We start from the raw sequence: 19,069 nt of genomic DNA on the forward strand, positions 1-19,069 counted from the left end.
AATGTGAAATAAGCATCAGGTAGCAATGGGCATGGTCTAATGCTTGTGCAACTCTCCAGCTTCTACGTCACCATGATGTAAGTCTGAAGACAACCAATGAGAAAATTCTTACAAAGTTTGGAAGACCTGCGAGCTGCCCTGAAGTCAGGATAAAACAGGTGAGTCAACAGAAGAAATATGAGAATCGTGTCATGGTTTATCCTTAACATTGGTTGCATTTTGAAATACTACTGTGTCTCTATAGACTGAAATATTCCTAACTGTACATGCATTCTGTGACAAAGTTCCAAAGCTCTATTGAATGTATTACTGGCTATGGAAATTATAGAATTGATCCAGAACAGTCCACATTTTTATTTCTGATTGATGGCATTTTTTCAAATCTCCCAGGGCCCTTGGTTGCATAATTCTGTTCTCTTGTAATACATGTATGCGTCTGCAGATGGCTCCTCTGTCTTGAGTAACATCATACAGCTGTAATAGGGTAGTAAGTCCTTGAAAAGACTTCCCCTTCCACATGTCAAGGCCAGCTGACTGCTGCTGAGTATATGGAAGTAGTGGTCTTTTAACAGTATGATCCTGTCTGATCTCATGAGTCATGTTTCGCAAGGCTTTTTTCCTCTGCTACATGAAAGTGGACCGGGATGTTCTCAGGTCAGATAAGGCAGTGTGGCACTATAGAGACAAGTAAGTACGTGTATAGTTATATGCTGTAGCTGTTCATTCAGGAATTGTCAAAGTTGAGGGAACATGCTGGGTCTGTCTAGTCAATTGTACCTTTAAGTGTTTCAGTGAGTGATATGACAGAATTAAATGCAAAAGTGTTACAATTGCCTATGGTGTCTCTGAATACTTTCTAGACCTCAAAGTCTACCCTCCTGGAGGTCCCTTGATGTCTAAGTTCTACACTACATATTTTTAGAAATGACAGTACACTTCTTGTTTCAATGCCAGCACTTGTAGGCACTTCTTCATGTTCCGATGTAGGTGGAGAGTATCTCACATGGAGGCAGTGCTTCGCAGATGCCCTTTCCTCTCTTTGGCACCCAGTTTCCTGCATTTGGCAGTTCATTCATCGCTGGTGAGCTATGCCCACAAGTGTCCTATGATTACAGACCTTGTCTCAGGATCATTAGTCCAAGGTCTGTCCTCTTCCGCCTCTTTGGAAAACCGCTCACCAACCAGTGAGTTCTGGATACACTTTTGAATGCATCATTTGTTTGACTTGATAGTATGTTGAGATGTATGTTTTCTGCAGGGCCAAAATGTGAAGTAAAGTTGCCTCCAGGCCACCCTATGCCACTTGCTGGAGTCTCCAAGTGCCCTTTCTTGGCAGCTGAGATGGTACAGACAGACAATAAAGTATTGAGAGAAGCCAGCATGGAAATGCAGGAGGACGTCACAAAAATGCACACTTTCCAAACTGGTGAGTTGCGCAAACGTCACTTATCATTGGATAACTTTGTAAAGCAGTCATGTAAAAATCTATATTTTAAGGATACACTCCAAACATTGTTTTTGTATCAGCAACAGCACCCTCTAGTGACACATCCAAATTGATGCACAATGTTGCTTTAAAGTGCTTTGTGCACTATATGTGATGATCAGAAAGTAATTGTTCCTGAACAGGAACATGTGATATGGATTTAACAATCATGGACACTATGGAGGCTCAGAAGACCAGTACAGTGGCTCCAAAAAATAGTATTAAACCCATGGCTTCCAAAGCATCTCACCTTTTGAAGGACAATCTTCCTCAGGGTAGGACTGTTGCTTTTTTTCATAGCTCCAGGTCACCTGTATCCCTAATGAGGACAAGCGGTACAGAAAGTGAATGAATGAAAGCAATGAAAAAGATTTTTCATAGAACTTCATTCTGTCTCCATCAGGTGTGACCTTCAAGTATGACAGTTTTTTTGAGGACAAAATAATCAGCAAGAAAAGGGATCACACTTACAGAGTTTTTAAGACGGTGAACCGACGTGCAACTTCTTTCCCCATGGCGGACGACTGCTCAGATTGTTTTAATGTGAAGAAAGATGTGTCAGTGTGGTGCAGCAATGACTACCTCGGCATGAGTCGCCACCCCAAAGTCATCCAGGCTATAATGTAAGTTGTCTGACTTGCTTTCAAAAATGTTCATCAATAGTTGATGGTAAGAAGGAACTGTGCACAGAGTAATTATATTTAATGTATACTTCAAGGGAGACTTTGGAAAATCATGGTGCCGGTGCAGGAGGAACCAGGAACATTTCTGGAACAAGTAAATTCCATGTGGACCTGGAACATGAGCTTGCTGACCTGCATGGCAAGGATTCTGCTCTGCTGTTTACTTCCTGTTTTGTAGCCAATGACTCCACATTGTTCACTTTGGCTAAAATGTTACCAGGTATATTTACAACATTGTATATTTTAACATGCAACCTTTTTAGCTATTTGCATCAATTGTTAGAATGTTCTCTGATAACATCAGAGCGAAACCACTAACATATTTCATGTATTTTCGTCAGGTTGCGAAATTTACTCTGATGCTGGCAACCATGCCTCAATGATTCAAGGTATTCGAAACAGTGGTGTCAAGAAGTTTGTCTTTCGTCACAATGATGTCAGCCATTTGCAAGAGCTGCTGGAGAGGTCTGACCCCTCCATTCCAAAGATTGTTGCCTTTGAGACGGTGCATTCAATGGACGGTGAACTCTCAAGCCTCATGTCACTCATTTTAGTCTGGGTTTGCAAAAATGATAGCACATCGTGGTTTTTGGACACCACTGCAAAGTAAGATAAAACCATAATAATTATAAATAAATTGCTAAATAAATACTGTACCTTTCAGATATTGTCACTCGAAAAGGAGTATTTGTTAAGACCTTGAATATTTTTGTTCTTACTGTCTGATTGTGTACAATTTATTTTATTTAATAATGTGTGCTTTCAATAGGGGCTGTGTGCCCACTGGAGCAAATATGCGATGTTGCCCACAAATTTGGTGCCATCACCTTTGTGGATGAGGTGCATGCTGTGGGGCTGTATGGGTCCAGAGGAGGCGGGATTGGCGACAGAGACAGAGTCATGAACAAGATTGACATCATCTCTGGTACCCTAGGTAAGTTGCCCTGCAGCCAGTGAAGGGAAAGCACTCACTGGCATCTTTCCAGTTGGATTTGTGACATGTCACTGGTGTCTTTCCAGGAAAGGCATTTGGCTGTGTGGGTGGCTACATTGCCAGCACCAGCGCCCTAGTGGACACAGTGCGATCCTACGCTGCAGGCTTCATTTTCACCACTTCTCTTCCTCCCATGCTGCTGGCTGGGGCCAAGGAGTCCATCAAGATTCTCAAAAGTGAAGAAGGCCAGGTGCTCAGGAGGAAACACCAAAGGAGTGTCAAGCTGCTCCGACAAATACTCATGGACTCAGGCCTTCCAGTCGTCCACTGCCCAAGCCACATCATTCCTATCCGGGTACGATTACGGAATCTTTATCTCTGCTAAGTGATGGTACTGAAGTCTGACACATGGCAGATGTTTATTTTCAGGACTCTTCATTCTTCTGGGGATCCAAATCACTTCCAGAGCTGTACAAGCCACACTTGAATGAACTATTGTTTGTTTTGTCAAAACAAAACTATACTAAAATTTATCACTCCAAATTATTGCTTGCTTTGTTTTCTACCACAATGTTCTTGTAAACACGCTTGAATGATAATGGAAGATTAACGTTACTACAATTCGAATGAAATTACTTCAGACCAAAATCAAAGGTTTGAAATATGATTGTGATTTGCGGATGCACAGGTGGCAGATGCGCAGAAGAACACAAAGATCTGTGACATGATGATGTCCTGTTATAACATCTACGTCCAGGCCATCAACTACCCCACCGTGGCTAAAGGGGAGGAACTGCTACGCATCGCCCCCACGCCACACCATACACCTAAGATGATGTACTACTTTGTTGGTATGTGTATGATACCTACAGTATGTGTAACTAAACATCTACATGTCTTTATATATACACTATTTTAGTCTCCAACAGTAATGTGACTTTAGCTTTTTATTCTCTGCTTGCTCTCCACAGACTGTCTGGTAAAAACGTGGAAAGAAGTGGGCTTGGAGTTGCAGCCGCACTCGTCAGCCGAGTGTAACTTTTGTCAGCGGCCTCTCCACTTCGATTCGATGAGTGAGCGAGAAAAGTCCTACTTCACTGGCCTCAGTCACATGATTTCAGCTGTAGGCTAGTATTCACACACCACCCATTCTTTCTTTGTCCATTATCCAAGCAATTTATTGTACTGTATTTAAATTGATCTTTGAATTGATACCTGTGTGCTGTGCAAATAGATCCCTGATGCTATATTTAGAAAGGGTTAGGAAATAAAGTGAAAGTATATTAGTACAATAGGAAGGCCACGCTGGAATTTGCCAAAAAGTACAGAGATGAACATTTTGAGACAAATACAGACCTGATCAAAATCTTAAGGCCAGTTGAAAAATTGCTAGAATTTGCATGTTGCACATTTGAATATTAATGAGGTTTTAAGTAAAGCTACAATATGCAAAAAGAAAGAAGGGGGGAGTGAGACAAAAAACATTTGTAACTTGTAATTTAAACAAAAAAACAAATATAAATGTTTATCACCTGATCATAAGTTTAAGACCACAGGCTATAAAGGCCAAAACCTGCTCAAAATTTTCATTTTCTGTCAGGCAGTCAAACTGTCATGCCCTCCTGATGGCTAAAACTAAGAAGCTTTCTCTTTTTAAACGTGGTTGGATTGTAGAGCTGCATAAGCAAGGCCTCTCGCAGCGTGCCATTGCTGCTGAGGTTGGGAGCAGTAAGACAGTCATTCTACATTTTTTGAAAGATCCTGAGCATTATTGAACAAAAAAGTCAAGTGGTAGACCCAAAAAAAATCATACCTGCACTGAGCCGGAGGATCTGATTGACTGTCCATCAAGACACAGGGCGGTCTTCGACCCAGATTAAGGCTCTTACTGGTGCCAACTGCAGAGCAATAACCATCAGACAGCATCTGCGGGAAAAAGGTTTAAAAAAAAAAAGATTCAAAAAAAAAATTCAAAGCCCTCGTCTCCTTCAATGCCACAAAACTGCCCGTTTAGACTTTGCCAGAGACTTTGCCAAACATGGGACATTGAAAGGTGTAAAAAGGTTTTATTCTCTGATGAGAAAAAATTTTACCTGACGGTCCAGATGGCTTCCAACGTTACTGGCATGACAAGGAGATCCCACCTGAGATGTTTTCTACCCGGTGGAGGGGTGTCCATCATGATCTGGGTTGCTTTTTCATTCCGTGGAACACTGGAGCTTCAGGTGGTGCAGGGTCGTCAAACGGTGGTGGCTTACGTGCAGATGTTGCAGCGGGCATCCCTCATGACTAAGGGCCCTCGTCTGTGTGGTAACAGTTGGGTTTTTCAACAGGACAACGCTGCAGTTCACAATGCTTGCTTGACGAAGGACTTCTTCAGGGAGAATAACATCACTCTTTTGGACCATCCTGCATGTTCCCCTCATTTAAATCCCATAGAGAACATTTGGGGATGGATGGCAAGGGAAGTTTATAAAAATGGCCATTAGTTCCAGACAGTTGATGCCCATCGTGAAGCCATCTTCACCACTTGAAGATGTAATGTTCCCACTCTCCTCCTGGAGACACTCGCATCAAGCATGCCCAAACCAATTTTTGAAGTGATTAACAAGAACGGTGGAGCTAATCATTACTGAGTCCTACTGAGAACATTTTTTGTTCTGGTTTGGAGAGTTTTTAGTTATTTTTTGAGCAATGGTATTAAATCATCATCAGCTGAAACACAGTCTATTTCAGTTTAATTGTTGTTTTCAATAAATTCATTTTTCAAAATGCTTTTTGCTTTTTGTCACTCCCCCTTCTTGCTTTTGCATATTGTAGCTTTACTTAAAGCCTCATTAAGATCCAAATGTGCAAAATCCAAATTCTAGCAATTTTTCCTAAGATTTTGATCAGGAGTGTATTGTATGGACTGATACATTTTTGAGGCTCTGTAGTTTTGGTCTTCCTATTGTTCTTGAGTAGTTTGCATCTTCTGATGTACCATTGTACTTTTGTTCATGAAACACCACTGGCCACCCCGCAGCTCCGCCACTGCTTTTGGACCGTCTATTACAGCAATAAATAGCTGAGCAGTGTGCCGAGGACATGTTTTCAATCCATAGTTACTGGATTCTGCTCCCCATCATGGCGGCCAAACTTTTGCAAAGCATAATACGGAAGTGGATGCCGATCGGCACTCCTGTTTTAACCCTAAATTCCTTGGTTTAAACGCCCACTCATACTGCTACAGAGAGCTTCCATTATTAACAGATTTATCTGCTGAATCACGCTTCAGAATGTAAGTCAAAGCCAACATTGTGAGAAAGCTTGACCGGAACCGACCAAAGTAATAATGGAAAACTTACCTACCGCTTGCAGTTCATGCAAGACGCGTTTTTGTTGACAGCTCCTCCACACATAAAGTTGTATGCTGCAGTGAAATGCATCCACGCAGAAACGGTGGTTAGGCTGAACTAATGTTCTGCACCACAGAGCCGCGTTTGTCAAAATTGTCCCTTGGTAAGGCTTTGGAGAATGGAGAATGTGAGACGGTGTAGAATGTGAGACCCTGTGATTGACATGGCGACCAGTACAGGATGTACCCTGCCTCTTGGCCAAAGTCAAGTGTGATAGGCTCCAGTGCAACCATGACCCAGAACCAGATAAGATTTACAAAATGAATGAATGATGAGACCAAAAAAACTGCTTCACAAAAGCTTTTTGACAAACACAAGGAATTGCCGATATAGCAAGGTTTTCCACAGAAGAGCCTGGCTAAGACAAACATAACTAATTATGCCATGTCTAGTAACTCTATTATTATCCCACACATATCCTTAAATATGGTACAGCAAAAAGAAATCTCTCTCAAGCCTGCTGAGACACGTTAGAAATAAAATGTTTAAATCTGTTGAAATGCTCCCTCAGTCCTGCACATATATATGGAAGATATACAGTATGTATATTCATTTTCAATGGTGCTTGTCCTCACTAAGGTCACAGGGGTATGCTGGAGCCTATCCCAGCTGACTTTGGACGAGAGGGTACACACCCTGTACTGGTCGCCAGCCAGTCGCTGGACACATATAGACAAACTTTCATTCACATTCACATTCATACCTAGGGACAATTAACCTAACATGCATGTTTTTTGAAAATGTGGGAGGAAGCTGGAGGACCCGGAGAAAACCCACGCACGCACGGGGAGAACAATGATTATTTCAAAAAGCAAGAAGCAGCGTTTCATTCATTGATGAAACGCATATCCGGGTATCCCTCATTTCACCACCTGAGGGCGTAGTGGGTCTCCGTTTTCCGCCATATTCTCTTGCACCTCCCCTTTCTGCCGATGACTCATACTGTGCAGTCAGAGGCTTACATGATGAACCACTAGATGGTATCAACAGAGAACAGGATATTGTGTTTCCTCTCGAGCTAACGTTGATATCGCAGAGAGCAGTAAATATGCCTTCATTGTGTTTTGCAGTATGTGCAGCACAGATATGAAATCAAATCTTGCACACTAGCTGAATTTATTGGAGGATTTAGACATGAAATCAGCATTGTGATCAACGACATCACATTTAGATTCTTATTTTGTTTATGTACGTTTTAAACTGCGGTTGGATCAAATGTATGCAGTCCTACATCAAGGGAGCCGAAGCTCTCCTCCCATCTGTCTGATCCCTGCATGCTCCCCACTGTGCATCTGCACATGGCAGGAGTGCTCGCGGGGGGGCTTGCACGGAAAGCCCTCAGATGCAGAACTTGACACGCAAAACCTGGGAAATTCTGTGAACTGAAGACGCCTCCTCCCTCACTCCCAGAGAATTATCATGTGGTCACGTTTTGGAGAGCATTATGTAACCAGAGTGCTGTTGGAAGTGGAGCAGTCAGGTGATCATCGCTATCATGCAAGTGCACCCATTAATCTTGAATTCACTGTGAGTGTGCAAGTGTTGCTGTAGTTACAGTTCTGAGACACGTTAATTGCACACAGGGTCACAAGGGGCAAATGTGATTATTTAAGAAGGTCATGCTTCACAGCAAATCCACAAAATGCTGCTGGGGAGAAGGGTTTTCCAGCTCATGTTCTTCATAATCACAGTCTTTGTAAAGTCAGCCACTTCATCGCTTATTCCATTAAGTCTGGAAAGCACACTTCCTGCCTGAGAGTTCATCTGGAACAGCAATTATGTGGGTGTGCATACGGAGGCTACAGGCATAGTGTGTTTAGTAAATGGTGCTTAGGTGTTGGTGGCAGGTGCATAAATGGTGGCGCAGTCTAAGTATGTGCTTGTTGTTGGCTCACTGTGCAGTGGCAATAATGTGTGTGCATGCAGGTTTAGCTGTATTCCTCATTCTGTTAATCCCAATGCTCTGCACATCTGTGACACCACCCACCCCCGACTCACGTGTGCAAACAGATGAGCTGCATGCTTGCCTTCCCTCTGCACGCATCTCGCCGCCCCCTCCTTCTGACTCGGATTCCTCCTCATTCACCAAGGCTTTGCAATATTGTCCACATCATCAGTTAATCACAGGAATGATGGGTTTGTTTCATGTACATCAGCAGACATACATCATTGCGCTCAACATTAAAAACAACAAAGTAATGAGGAGAAACATCCTTTATATGCTCGTAACTTCTGAAGAAATTGGCAAATCAGTTCATATTTCATCAATATAAACAAACCTTTGCGTAAGATGCAACATCACATCATCATCACATCACATGAATTGCAAATACTTGCAATTATTAACAAGCTGTTATAAAGCCGTTATCTGCTCTCTGTCACATCCATTAGAGGCCAATCAAATCAACAAATACAAACGTTAACTACTTAGTGCTAACATGATAATCATTAGTGTCTCTTGATGAAGTCAGGAGAAGAATGAAAACATCCGTACACCAGGAAACATCTTCAGTGCTGTTCTTTTCTCTTTTTTTAATGAGCAAATGTCCCGTTCTGATAAAAATGCCCAATGGCAACATCATTGCTAATCTATGTGGGTGTCGCCATTGTTTACAAGTCATTTTCGCCCCATAAATTGGATTGATTTATAAACGCTCTCACAGCCAGCCAATCGCAGGGCACATATAGACAAACAACCATTCACACTCACATTCATACTTATGGACAATTTAGAGTCGCCAATTAACCTAACATGCATGTTTTTGGAATGTGGGAGGAGAAAACCCACACACACACGCGGAGAACATGCAAACTCCACACAGAGATCCCAAAGCGGAGATTTGAACCCAGGTCTTCCCGATCTCCTAACTGTGTGGCCAACATGCTCTGCCACCGTGCGGCCCTCTAGTCAAGTCAAATCAATTTGATTTACTTGATTCACAGTAGAAGTAATCTCAAGGCACGTTACACATGAAGCAGGACTAGAACCACACCTCATATATTAAAGAGAACCCACTGAACCCCACATGATCACGCGCTTGGTGGCGGTGGCAAGGAAAAACTCCCCCTAGGGAAGAAACCTTGAAAGGAACACAGCCTCTATGGGATGGTTGACTTTACCAAACACCTGCAGTAACTTAGGGGCTATCCACACGGAAACGTTTTCAGGTCTAAACTGAATCACCCAGAGTGAGATCGGCCGATGCCGATCAGATCACATGGATTAATTGTGGATTCTTCAATTTATTTATGTTGAGTGCTATTTGCCAGGAGCGCTGTTAGAAAATTTCAAGAGCCTCTGGCAAATAGGTAATTATTAAAAAATAAACATTTGGGCAGATCGTCTTTTTTTATTTTTTGCCTTTATTTGTGTGAAATGATTTTTGTACTATTTGACACAAACCTGAATTTAATTTGATGCATGTTTTGGAGTAATACGAATACATGGGAAATAAATTGTTTAATAATAAATTTTTTAGTTCAAGATAACAAATTAGCAGAATAAAATAATAGAAATAAATATCTGTATTAAATAGAATTCTGTCCTGCTTAACTTAAAACAGAGTAAATTCAGTGTCCAGGTTGCAGGGGTCTCCAACTTTTATTACTATTAGAGCTGTGAAGTATTTGTGTTTTATTTATGAGTGGCAACATTTAAATTGTACACTACTTTATTTTAACAAACACATCTCCACTAAAACAGAGGGGCCATCGTCTTTATGTTATTTTGTGGTCATCTTTCATTACATAAAGGGATAAAGTCTGAATTCAACAGTTATAATAAAAAAACTACTGAGAGTTGAAGCAAACATTCCTTTACCCTTTGGTGAGCTACTTAAAATGACCTGGCGAGATAGGAGACCCCTGTCATAGGATCACCATAATAAGGCTGGACACATTATGTGTCTATGTTCATTAAACAACCACACACCAATAGTGTTTTGAGGACATAATTAGTATAATGACAACAAAAGAATAAAGTTGTTCAGTGACACTTAAAAAAATCATTTTTTTTAAAAGATCAGTACGTACCCCACGAACGTGATATCCACTTGTGACTTCCCCGTGGGACAAAAATGAGCTCCAAACTAACCGCATTGCTTGTTTGTTTTAAAAACAAAATGTCACTGTGGTAAAAAGTCACATTTGGAATCTGAAGACGACCAGTTCAGGGTGTACTCCGCCTCTTGCCTGAAGTCAGCTGGCATTGGCTGGCAAATGAATGAATGCATGAAGACCAGAAGCTGGGAGGATAATATGAAATTAACTTCATCAACAGGAATGACAAGAATGGAGGAGGAGTGGCTGTGTACATGGACAAATATCTGAACTATAAAGTGGTAAAAAAAAAACATTTGCAATTGACAACGTTTTAGAATCTATAATGATTTAAATCTGCAAAGAAAAAAGTTATGTAAACAGTGTCATCAGGAATGGTTCCAAGAAAGCAGATTACCCATTATTTTAATGCCATAAATAATAATATGAATGAGGTAGTTGAAAGGTTCAATAACTACTTTGTAATATTGGACCAAGTCTGGAAGAACAGATTCCAAATTCCTTGTCAGTGGAGGAAAGGAATGAAAGTAAAGGTAGGAATCCCAGCTCCATGTTCCTCACTAGTGTGACAAAAGAGGAAATAATTGATATTGTCAACAACTGATTGCAATGGAATTGAAATAGAAACGATTAAAAAAGTTCATTAATGAGATTGCAGAACCATGGACGTACATCAGTAATTTACCATTGCAAACAGGTATAAATACAAACAAAATAAAAATAGCAAAAGCAGTACCAATTTTCAAAACTGGAGACAAGCTAATTTACAAAGTACCGACCAGTTTATTTACTGCCACAATTTTCCAAAGTCATTGAAAAGTGATTTAACAACAAGTTAGACCAATTTATAAATAAGAATGAATTACTCACAGACAGCCAGTATGGATACAGAGCCAATATTTGAACTGCCATGGCACTAATCGAAGTAACTGGGGAAATTACCAACACTATAGGCCGCTGTCTTTATGGATTTAACAAAAGCATTTGATACAATTAATCACAATATCCTAATTTAAAAATTAGAACGGTGTGTATTCAAAGGGTTACTTTGAACTGGGTAAAAGCTACTTAGCAAACAGGATAGGTATATGTGACGATAGAAGAATATACTGTACACCTCCTATACATAATCATTAGTGACTAGTGATTTCTCTGTCAAATTTGGACAAGAGTTGGAAGTTTGTGAATGAAACATTTGTTTATAACAGTTTGGGGAGGCTTGATCTAGAAGTGTCTTCTAAAAGGTAAGGTAAGGGAATGACTAGTTCACGTGACAAGCCGGAAGGAGGAAGGATATGATGACCAGTAAAAATATTGGAATATGTAGTGATTGTTACTCAATGGCATGCTGACTATGTTTACACGCGGAGTGAAACAATAGATATTTCTTTAAAACGATTAAATACCAAACTTCCTGCTATGACTTTAAGTCATTGGCAGCAAACTCCTCCCTCTGGAGTTGCTCTGCTGTCATGCATCGGAATGACACAACCAGAGTGCGGTGTGATGCGGAGGAGCTGAAGTTGGCAAATACATTTTTGTCTAAAAAAGCCACTCACATTTCAAGGTGGATATTACACGTTAAGGCGGGCTTGACTCACTGTTGGTCCGTTAGGAGAAGGCTCACTCTTGATGGGAAAGGTAAAGCGGAAAAAAGGGGGACAAATCTCCGCTCAAGCGCGAAGCAGAGGGCTCGCGGGGCTCCTTGTTTGAGGGGGGAAATGTAGTTTACCGCCGAGGGAAAGTCGGAGCATGTAGAAGGAAAGCCGCCACTGCGACCCAATCCAGACATCCAGCTCGATATGTCTAATGTGACGCCGAGTAAGAGTGTGGAATGGCTGCAAATGGAGTTGGAGTGCGGCGCCACTTCTGTGCTCCTGCTCGACTGCCGCGCACACGAGCTCTACGAGTCGTCTCACATCGAGGGCGCCATCAGCGTGGCCATCCCGGGCCTCATGCTCCGCAGGTTCAAGAAGGGCAACATCCCCATCCGGACCATCATCCCTAACCATGAGGACAAAGATAAGTTTACACGCCGGTGCCAAACAGACACGGTGGTCTTGTACGACGAGAGCACCGTGGGATGGCCGGACAGCGGAACCCCGTCATCGGTTTTGGGTCTGCTTCTTCAAAAACTGTGGGAGGACGGTTGTACAGCGCACTACCTGGAAGGTATACGTCTGGAGTTAATGAACCGGGATACTTTTACTGTCACCCAACGTGTTGCTAACTCTAGCTGGTTATCTCGTTCCGTGCTGAGCTAACTAGTGTTTGTTGAAAGGGTTTAAATGTCACTCATCGAGTTTTGAATCAAGTTAATATCAGCAGTGTGGAGATATATGCTTCGGTCAAAGGTGAAGGATAACGCTGCTAGTTAGTTCGAGTGTGTGTCAAATTTTCATTATCGAGTGCAAAGTTTACACTGGAGAAGATGAGAAACTTTATTAAATGAGATTTACAGTTTTCGTTGTATGGTTCCGTTTTATGTGTGCTTGTTTGTAGGCTGCCCCAAAGGTGTTAGTGTGCCATTGAGATTCTCAATTAAAATTCCAAAATGGCTGCGTTGTGTTTTGCTCTGCTAGAGCAGGCATGCATTTCATGAATGGTCTGTTAGGGGAGCCGGATCTACTTCTTTACTACGCCACTTCACTCTAATGTCACTGCAAACTGACCAGAAATAATATCTGTTTCATAGTTCTATATGTATGCATTATTCTTATTGGAACTATCATTAGTACTGTATAGTTACTACACTTGTTTTACTTATACTAGTACTTTCTTGATGATGAAAATGATGTGGTTTTTTTTATGCATTTTGTTTTGTCTCTCCTTCAGGGGGATTTGTAAAATTCCACACAGAGTACCCAGAACACTGTGAGACACTCCTTGACAGCTCCTGTCCAAGCTCCTCTCCTCCACTGGCCTTCTTGGGCTTTGGAAATCTACGGATAAGCTCAGACTGTTCAGACGGGGAATCTGATCGCGAACCCAGCAGTGCCACAGAGTCAGAGGAGAGCCCCCTCCCCAGTAACCAGCCTGCCTTCCCGGTCCAGATCCTTCCTTACCTTTACCTGGGCTGTGCCAAAGACTCCACCAACTTAGACGTGCTGGGCAAATACAACATCAAGTATATCCTGAACGTCACACCCAATCTCCCCAACATGTTCGAACATGACGGACACTTCAGGTATAAACAGATCCCCATTTCGGACCACTGGAGTCAGAATCTGTCCCAGTTCTTCCCAGAGGCTATATCATTTATAGGTAAGTGTGCTGACACATTCCTCCTAAAACAAAATTAGTGTTTGTGCATCTGTGTTTTTGTTATTTGTTACAACAAGGACTTTAGTATTTTTGGTGTGAGATTTCAAATCAGCAGAACACAACGCTTAAAGAAGTTAGCATTTCCCACATTGCAGCTTTTGTACAGTAATCCCTCGTTTATTGTGGTTAATTAGTTCCAGAGCCGCTTGTAAAAAGTGAATTTCCGCGAAGTAGGATTCTTTCTTTATAAATGGAATATTTTCATAGTTGCAGCATAGAACACCTGTTTACCACATTCTAAATACAGTTTTTAACATTATTAGAGGCCTTTAGGCATGAAATAAAAAATATAATATAACAAATATAATAAATACATAGTTAATAAGTAATAAATAAATAATCCTTATAATAATATAGTGTATAATATAGTGTATACAAATATAGTCATATATACAGTTTGTTTTATACACAACAGGCACGAAGAAATTCTTCCAACACCATTTCCCCTGTTTATTTATTGTGTTTGCAGTATATTTTCACACACCTGTGGCTTCAAATCACTGTATTCTGTGCGTCATGACCCTCGAAGTAACTACAGTCTCTGGTATCCCTTTTAGGAGAAGCACCCGTTTGCCTTTGCTTGCTTGTTACTCCTCACAACGCTCATTTGCAGCAGTCTGTGTGTGCACTTGCTAATGCCCCGCTAGCAGTGGGAGGGGGCGGGGGCCTCCTCCCACTGGGACCAAGAGACCGATTGAGGGTTCACTCACTCCATTCATTCCTTTATAGAACCAAGGTGCCCAGGTGTTGAGACAGATGCAGAGAGTGAACTCTCTTGTCATCCAGTCTGTTTGGTAGAGAGAGAGAGGAGGAAAACAAACACGCAGAGGCTGGCAAAATGATTGAGCTTGGTTTTATTTATGCCGTGGTTAATTGATTTATTGATTATCGCGACAGGCCTAGATGAAAATGTTTCAGTCCAGTTTGAACTCGTGGATAGCTTGTTCAGTGACATAGATGGATAAATGAAAAGTATACATGATAATAACATGAATCATAAAGTGGATAAACAAAAAAAGAAATAGATGGTAAGTAAATACATAACAGGACATAAATAGAATAACACAATAAGGGAGTAAAAGTAGACAGAAATGTATGTACAGTAATGAAAAATGCATGTAATTCTTGGTGTGACGTTGCATTACGTTTTTACAAGCGTGTTACATGTGGTAACATTTAGCAGCTTTCTATGTGGAGTATCAATTTGTTATAGGGTAGAAAGGTTATCAGTCGGTGTATTCTATTCCTCAATAAATCCTGATTTATCCTTGACCACATGTGAAGGCTGCTAATTTCTGTTAAACAATTGTACACGGAATTGCTTCAGTTTCGAACAACAAAGCTTTGATACTAAAATAAGCACATCATTGGTGTTGTTGCTTCCTATTTGATTGGCGAGCCACGACTTCTCTGAAACCACAACTTGTTTGTCAGTTTCAGGGGTAGAACCAGGAAGGAAGTGTCACTTCCACTCTCAATGCTGTGTCTGATTGCAGGGTCACAAGTTAGTCTGGAACCAACATGATATTTGGTACACTTTTTCACAGCAAATGAATTTTCCCAAGCAAAGTCTTAAGCTTTGTTTGTCCTCCGCGGAGGATTACAATGCCATCATTGTGCCAGCAACCGGATTGTTTTTGTCTACTTGAGTCACATTGAAGAATTAAATTATTCATAAAAAATCTCAAGATTGCACTTTTGCATTTGCTAAATTTGCTGACTGTGGTTTTCTCTTCCTCTCACAGATGAGGCTCGGTCCAAGCAGTGCGGCATCCTGGTCCACTGTCTAGCTGGCATCAGCCGCTCGGTTACCGTCACCGTGGCCTACTTGATGCAGAGACTTAACCTGTCGCTCAATGACGCTTATGACTTTGTCAAGAGAAAGAAGTCCAACATTTCCCCAAACTTTAACTTCATGGGTCAACTGTTGGACTTTGAGCGGACACTGGGCCTGCACAGTCCCTGTGACAACCGCTCCACTAGTGATGAGCAGCTCTTCTTCACCACGCCGACCAATCACAACGTCTTTCAGCTGGACACACTGGACTCAACATGAGGCGGCCTCATGGACGTTGGTGGTGGCAGTTTGAGCTTGTCAGCTTCCTGACTGGCTAACATCGGCAGTATGTCTCTGCAGTATGTCTCTACTTAAGCTGACACAGCCTGAATGCAGAGAACCAGCTCTGTTTGAGTCAGTGTCTGATGCCTTATTATGTAACACAAGGATGATTTTGTTAATCAATACATGACATTAATACATAGTCATGTGCCGCCATAATAGCAGGACATGTTCAAATGTTTCTGTTGGGTTTGCTATTTGACTGTTAATTGTCCTTCACCAGCTATACATTTTCCTCACATCATTAACTATTTCTGCTTCTGTGGTCTTAACAGGAGTTTTTGTCCAATCAGAATGTTTTGTAAGCTGAGAGAAATAAGCTATTTCAGCTATCCGGCCTTGGATTTCTGTCCACCTCATTAATTCTGGTTGAGCAGCTCTTGTGCAATAGAAACAAACCAGCACAGAGACGAGTGGGTCGTGTTTTATAAGTCAGGTTGCTCCGACTAATGTTGGTGAACAACAGGACGTTACGTTTAACTGGCTGCTTCCTGCAAAATTAAATTGACAGCAGATGTATTCTTTTTCTGTTGCTTTCAGCTGAATTATTGGCATGATCGTGTTCCACAGCCAATCACAGACCTTGTTTTGTTTTTAACTTTGACACCGTAAAATGTACCTCTGTGTCAGTTACTAGATTAAAGTATGGTGTAAGGATCGCCTTCAGGCACGATGGACAGACACAAACGTATGCAGTCACACAGCAGATGGTGGCAAGTCTTGTTTTGCACTCCCGACAGTTTTCAGTCCGGAGCTCCTCCCTCTGTGTCACAATAACGTTCAAAGGAAACGTGATGGCACGTAATTAGCTGTCTACTTGCCTCCTGGTCTCCCGCCTAACAAGCGTGTCTGACACATTAGAATGAGTGAAAGTTGGACTAATGTGTTCTTACCTCACGTGAGAGATATTTTTCAGGGATTTTTGTACAAGGCCTCTGTATCATGTCATGGCATCTCAAAGTGCATCTAAGGGCTGTATTGGTTGTTATGTTTGTAAAGAATTTGTTATGGGGAACCTTTTCTCAAAAATAATGAAGGATCCAAAATTGACCTGATTCTGACCCTTACATGGTGTATGTATAACTGAAATGTCGAAGGTATTCTGTACAAGTTTATATAACAAATACAGTATATTGTATATTTTTACTTGAATATGTGTCTTTGTTGGGGAGTGGTTTTTGTAGTCCTTGCAACTACAGTCACTACTTACATTTACCATGAATCACAGGTACAGAGATTTCTTGTCACATCAAATGTGATATACAGTGAAGGCCAAAGTTATTCATAGCATATAATTTAAGTTCAAGTGAATTTTTATTTGTTCAGTTGGTTATGATTCCCTTAGCTGAAAGAGAGGAAAAATATTTACTATTTTCTTTTTTGCATTTAAAATATTTATCTATCTATGTGTGTGTGTGTATATATATATACATATATATATATATTATATATACACACTCCTGTTCAAAATCTGATGGTGAAGATGGCTTTATGAAGGGCATCAACTGTCTGTAACTGATGACCATTTTTATAAACTTCCCTTGCCATCCATCCCCAAATGTTCTCTATGGGATTCAAATAAGGGGAACATGCAGGATGGTCCAAAAGAGTGATGTTATTCTCCCTGAAGAAGTCCTTGGTCAAGCTAACATTGTGAACTGCAGCGTTGTCCTGTTGAAAAACCCAACTGTTACCACACAGACGAGGGTCCTCAGTCATGAGGGATGCCTGCTGCAACATCTGCACGTAAGCCACTGCCGTTTGACGACCCTGCACCACCTGAAGCTCCAGTGTTCCACGGAATGAAAAAGCACCCCAGATCATGATGGACACCCCTCCACTGTGCCGGGTAGAAAACATCTCAGGTGGGATCTCCTTGTCATGCCAGTAACGTTGGAAGCCATGTGGACCGTCAAGGTTACATTTTTTCTCATCAGAGAATAAAACTTTTTTCCACCTTTCAATGTCCCATGCTTGATGCTCCCTGGCAAAGTCTAAACGGGCAGTTTTGTGGCGTTGAAGGAGACGAGGGGTTTGTTTTTTTAAACCCTTTTCCCGCAGATGCTGTCTGATGGTTATTGTGCTGCAGTCGGCACCAATAAGGGCCTTAATTTGGATGGAAGACTGCCCTGTGTCTTGATGAACAGCCAAGCGGATCCTCCGGCTCAGCGCAGGTGTGATTTTTTTGGGTCTACCCAAACTTTTTTGTTCCTTACTGCTCAGGATCTTTCAAAAAACTTAGAATGACTGTCTTACTGCGCCCAACCTCAGCAGCAATGGCACACCGCGAGAGGCCTTGCTTATGCAGCTCGACAATCCGACCACGTTCAAAAAGAGAAAACTTCTTAGCTTTAGCCATCAGGAGGGCAAAATTTTGAGCAGATTTTGACTTTTATAGCCTCTGGTCTTCAACTTTTGATCAGGTGATAAACAACCTATTTCAGTTTTTTATTTTTTGTTTAATTTACAAGTTCCAAATGTTTTTGTCTCACTCCCCCTTCTTGTTTTTGCATATTGTAGCTTTACTTAAAACCTCATTAAGATCCAAATGTGCAACATGCAAATTCTAGCAATTTTTCAACTGGTCTTAAGATTTTGATCAGGAGTATATATATATATATATATATATATATATATATAAATGATTTTACACTATTGTTATATAGGAAAATAACACGATTGCAAACATGCGATTTCTGACTCGATGTCAGCAATCTGAGTCTCAGCTCTTTCAGGAGCCAGGGGTTTGTTTTTGTCAAAGAAAAAAACTAGGAAATGAAAGTTCCTCAATATAACCCTTGTGTCCCATCTAGAGTCTTCTCAAACGTTAAATGATTGTAAAAGCAAATATTTAAAAATCTAGTCCAAACAAGGTGTTTGCAGGTGTTAGTTCATTAAGATATGTCTTCTTTTTCCTCATCTAAATGTTCCATTCCTTTTACCCGAGTGCCCGATTGCTGTGATGTTTTCTCTTATTGCTTTGTGTGATTTTTTTCACGTGTGCGTGAAAGAAGCATAGTACAGTAGTGGGGGTGTGTGAACAAAAGGCAGGAGGAATGTTCTGTG

At 41.2% G+C, this 19,069-nt stretch overlaps 2 protein-coding genes and 1 long non-coding RNA gene across 6 annotated transcripts; 2 read left to right on the plus strand and 1 right to left on the minus strand.

Annotated features, from left to right (window-relative positions):
• Positions 1 to 72: 72 nt before the first annotated feature.
• Positions 73 to 5,823, plus strand: LOC129190570 (5-aminolevulinate synthase, non-specific, mitochondrial-like). Of its 4 annotated transcripts, none has more exons than XM_054793132.1 (11): positions 73 to 687; positions 861 to 1,184; positions 1,259 to 1,426; positions 1,630 to 1,761; positions 1,890 to 2,109; positions 2,205 to 2,389; positions 2,511 to 2,690; positions 2,939 to 3,103; positions 3,190 to 3,458; positions 3,792 to 3,954; positions 4,075 to 5,823. In XM_054793132.1, exons 2-11 carry the CDS (start codon positions 974 to 976, stop codon positions 4,233 to 4,235), a joined length of 1,854 nt encoding a protein of 617 aa, XP_054649107.1. In that variant the 5' UTR covers positions 73 to 687; positions 861 to 973; the 3' UTR covers positions 4,236 to 5,823. The 4 variants fall into 4 exon arrangements, with proteins under 4 accessions (XP_054649107.1, XP_054649106.1, XP_054649109.1 ...); XM_054793131.1 differs by having other exon boundaries at positions 988 to 1,184; XM_054793134.1 differs by having other exon boundaries at positions 988 to 1,184; positions 2,511 to 2,558.
• LOC129190652 (uncharacterized) lies at positions 314 to 4,998 on the minus strand. Its single transcript, XR_008573046.1, has 3 exons — positions 4,917 to 4,998; positions 1,737 to 1,805; positions 314 to 1,336 (listed from the first exon to the last, which is right to left on the minus strand). It is a non-coding gene; the product is annotated as an uncharacterized LOC129190652 (long non-coding RNA).
• Positions 5,824 to 12,009: 6,186 nt separating the features above from the next.
• LOC129193183 (dual specificity protein phosphatase 7-like) lies at positions 12,010 to 17,120 on the plus strand. The gene is made up of 3 exons (XM_054797783.1): positions 12,010 to 12,732; positions 13,396 to 13,824; positions 15,630 to 17,120. Exons 1-3 carry the CDS (start codon positions 12,363 to 12,365, stop codon positions 15,938 to 15,940), a joined length of 1,110 nt encoding a protein of 369 aa, XP_054653758.1. The 5' UTR covers positions 12,010 to 12,362; the 3' UTR covers positions 15,941 to 17,120.
• The last annotated feature ends 1,949 nt before the right edge of the window (positions 17,121 to 19,069 follow it).

The sequence above is a fragment of the Dunckerocampus dactyliophorus genome, chromosome 1 (assembly GCF_027744805.1).
Source record: "Dunckerocampus dactyliophorus isolate RoL2022-P2 chromosome 1, RoL_Ddac_1.1, whole genome shotgun sequence".
Lineage (NCBI taxonomy): Eukaryota > Metazoa > Chordata > Actinopteri > Syngnathiformes > Syngnathidae > Dunckerocampus > Dunckerocampus dactyliophorus.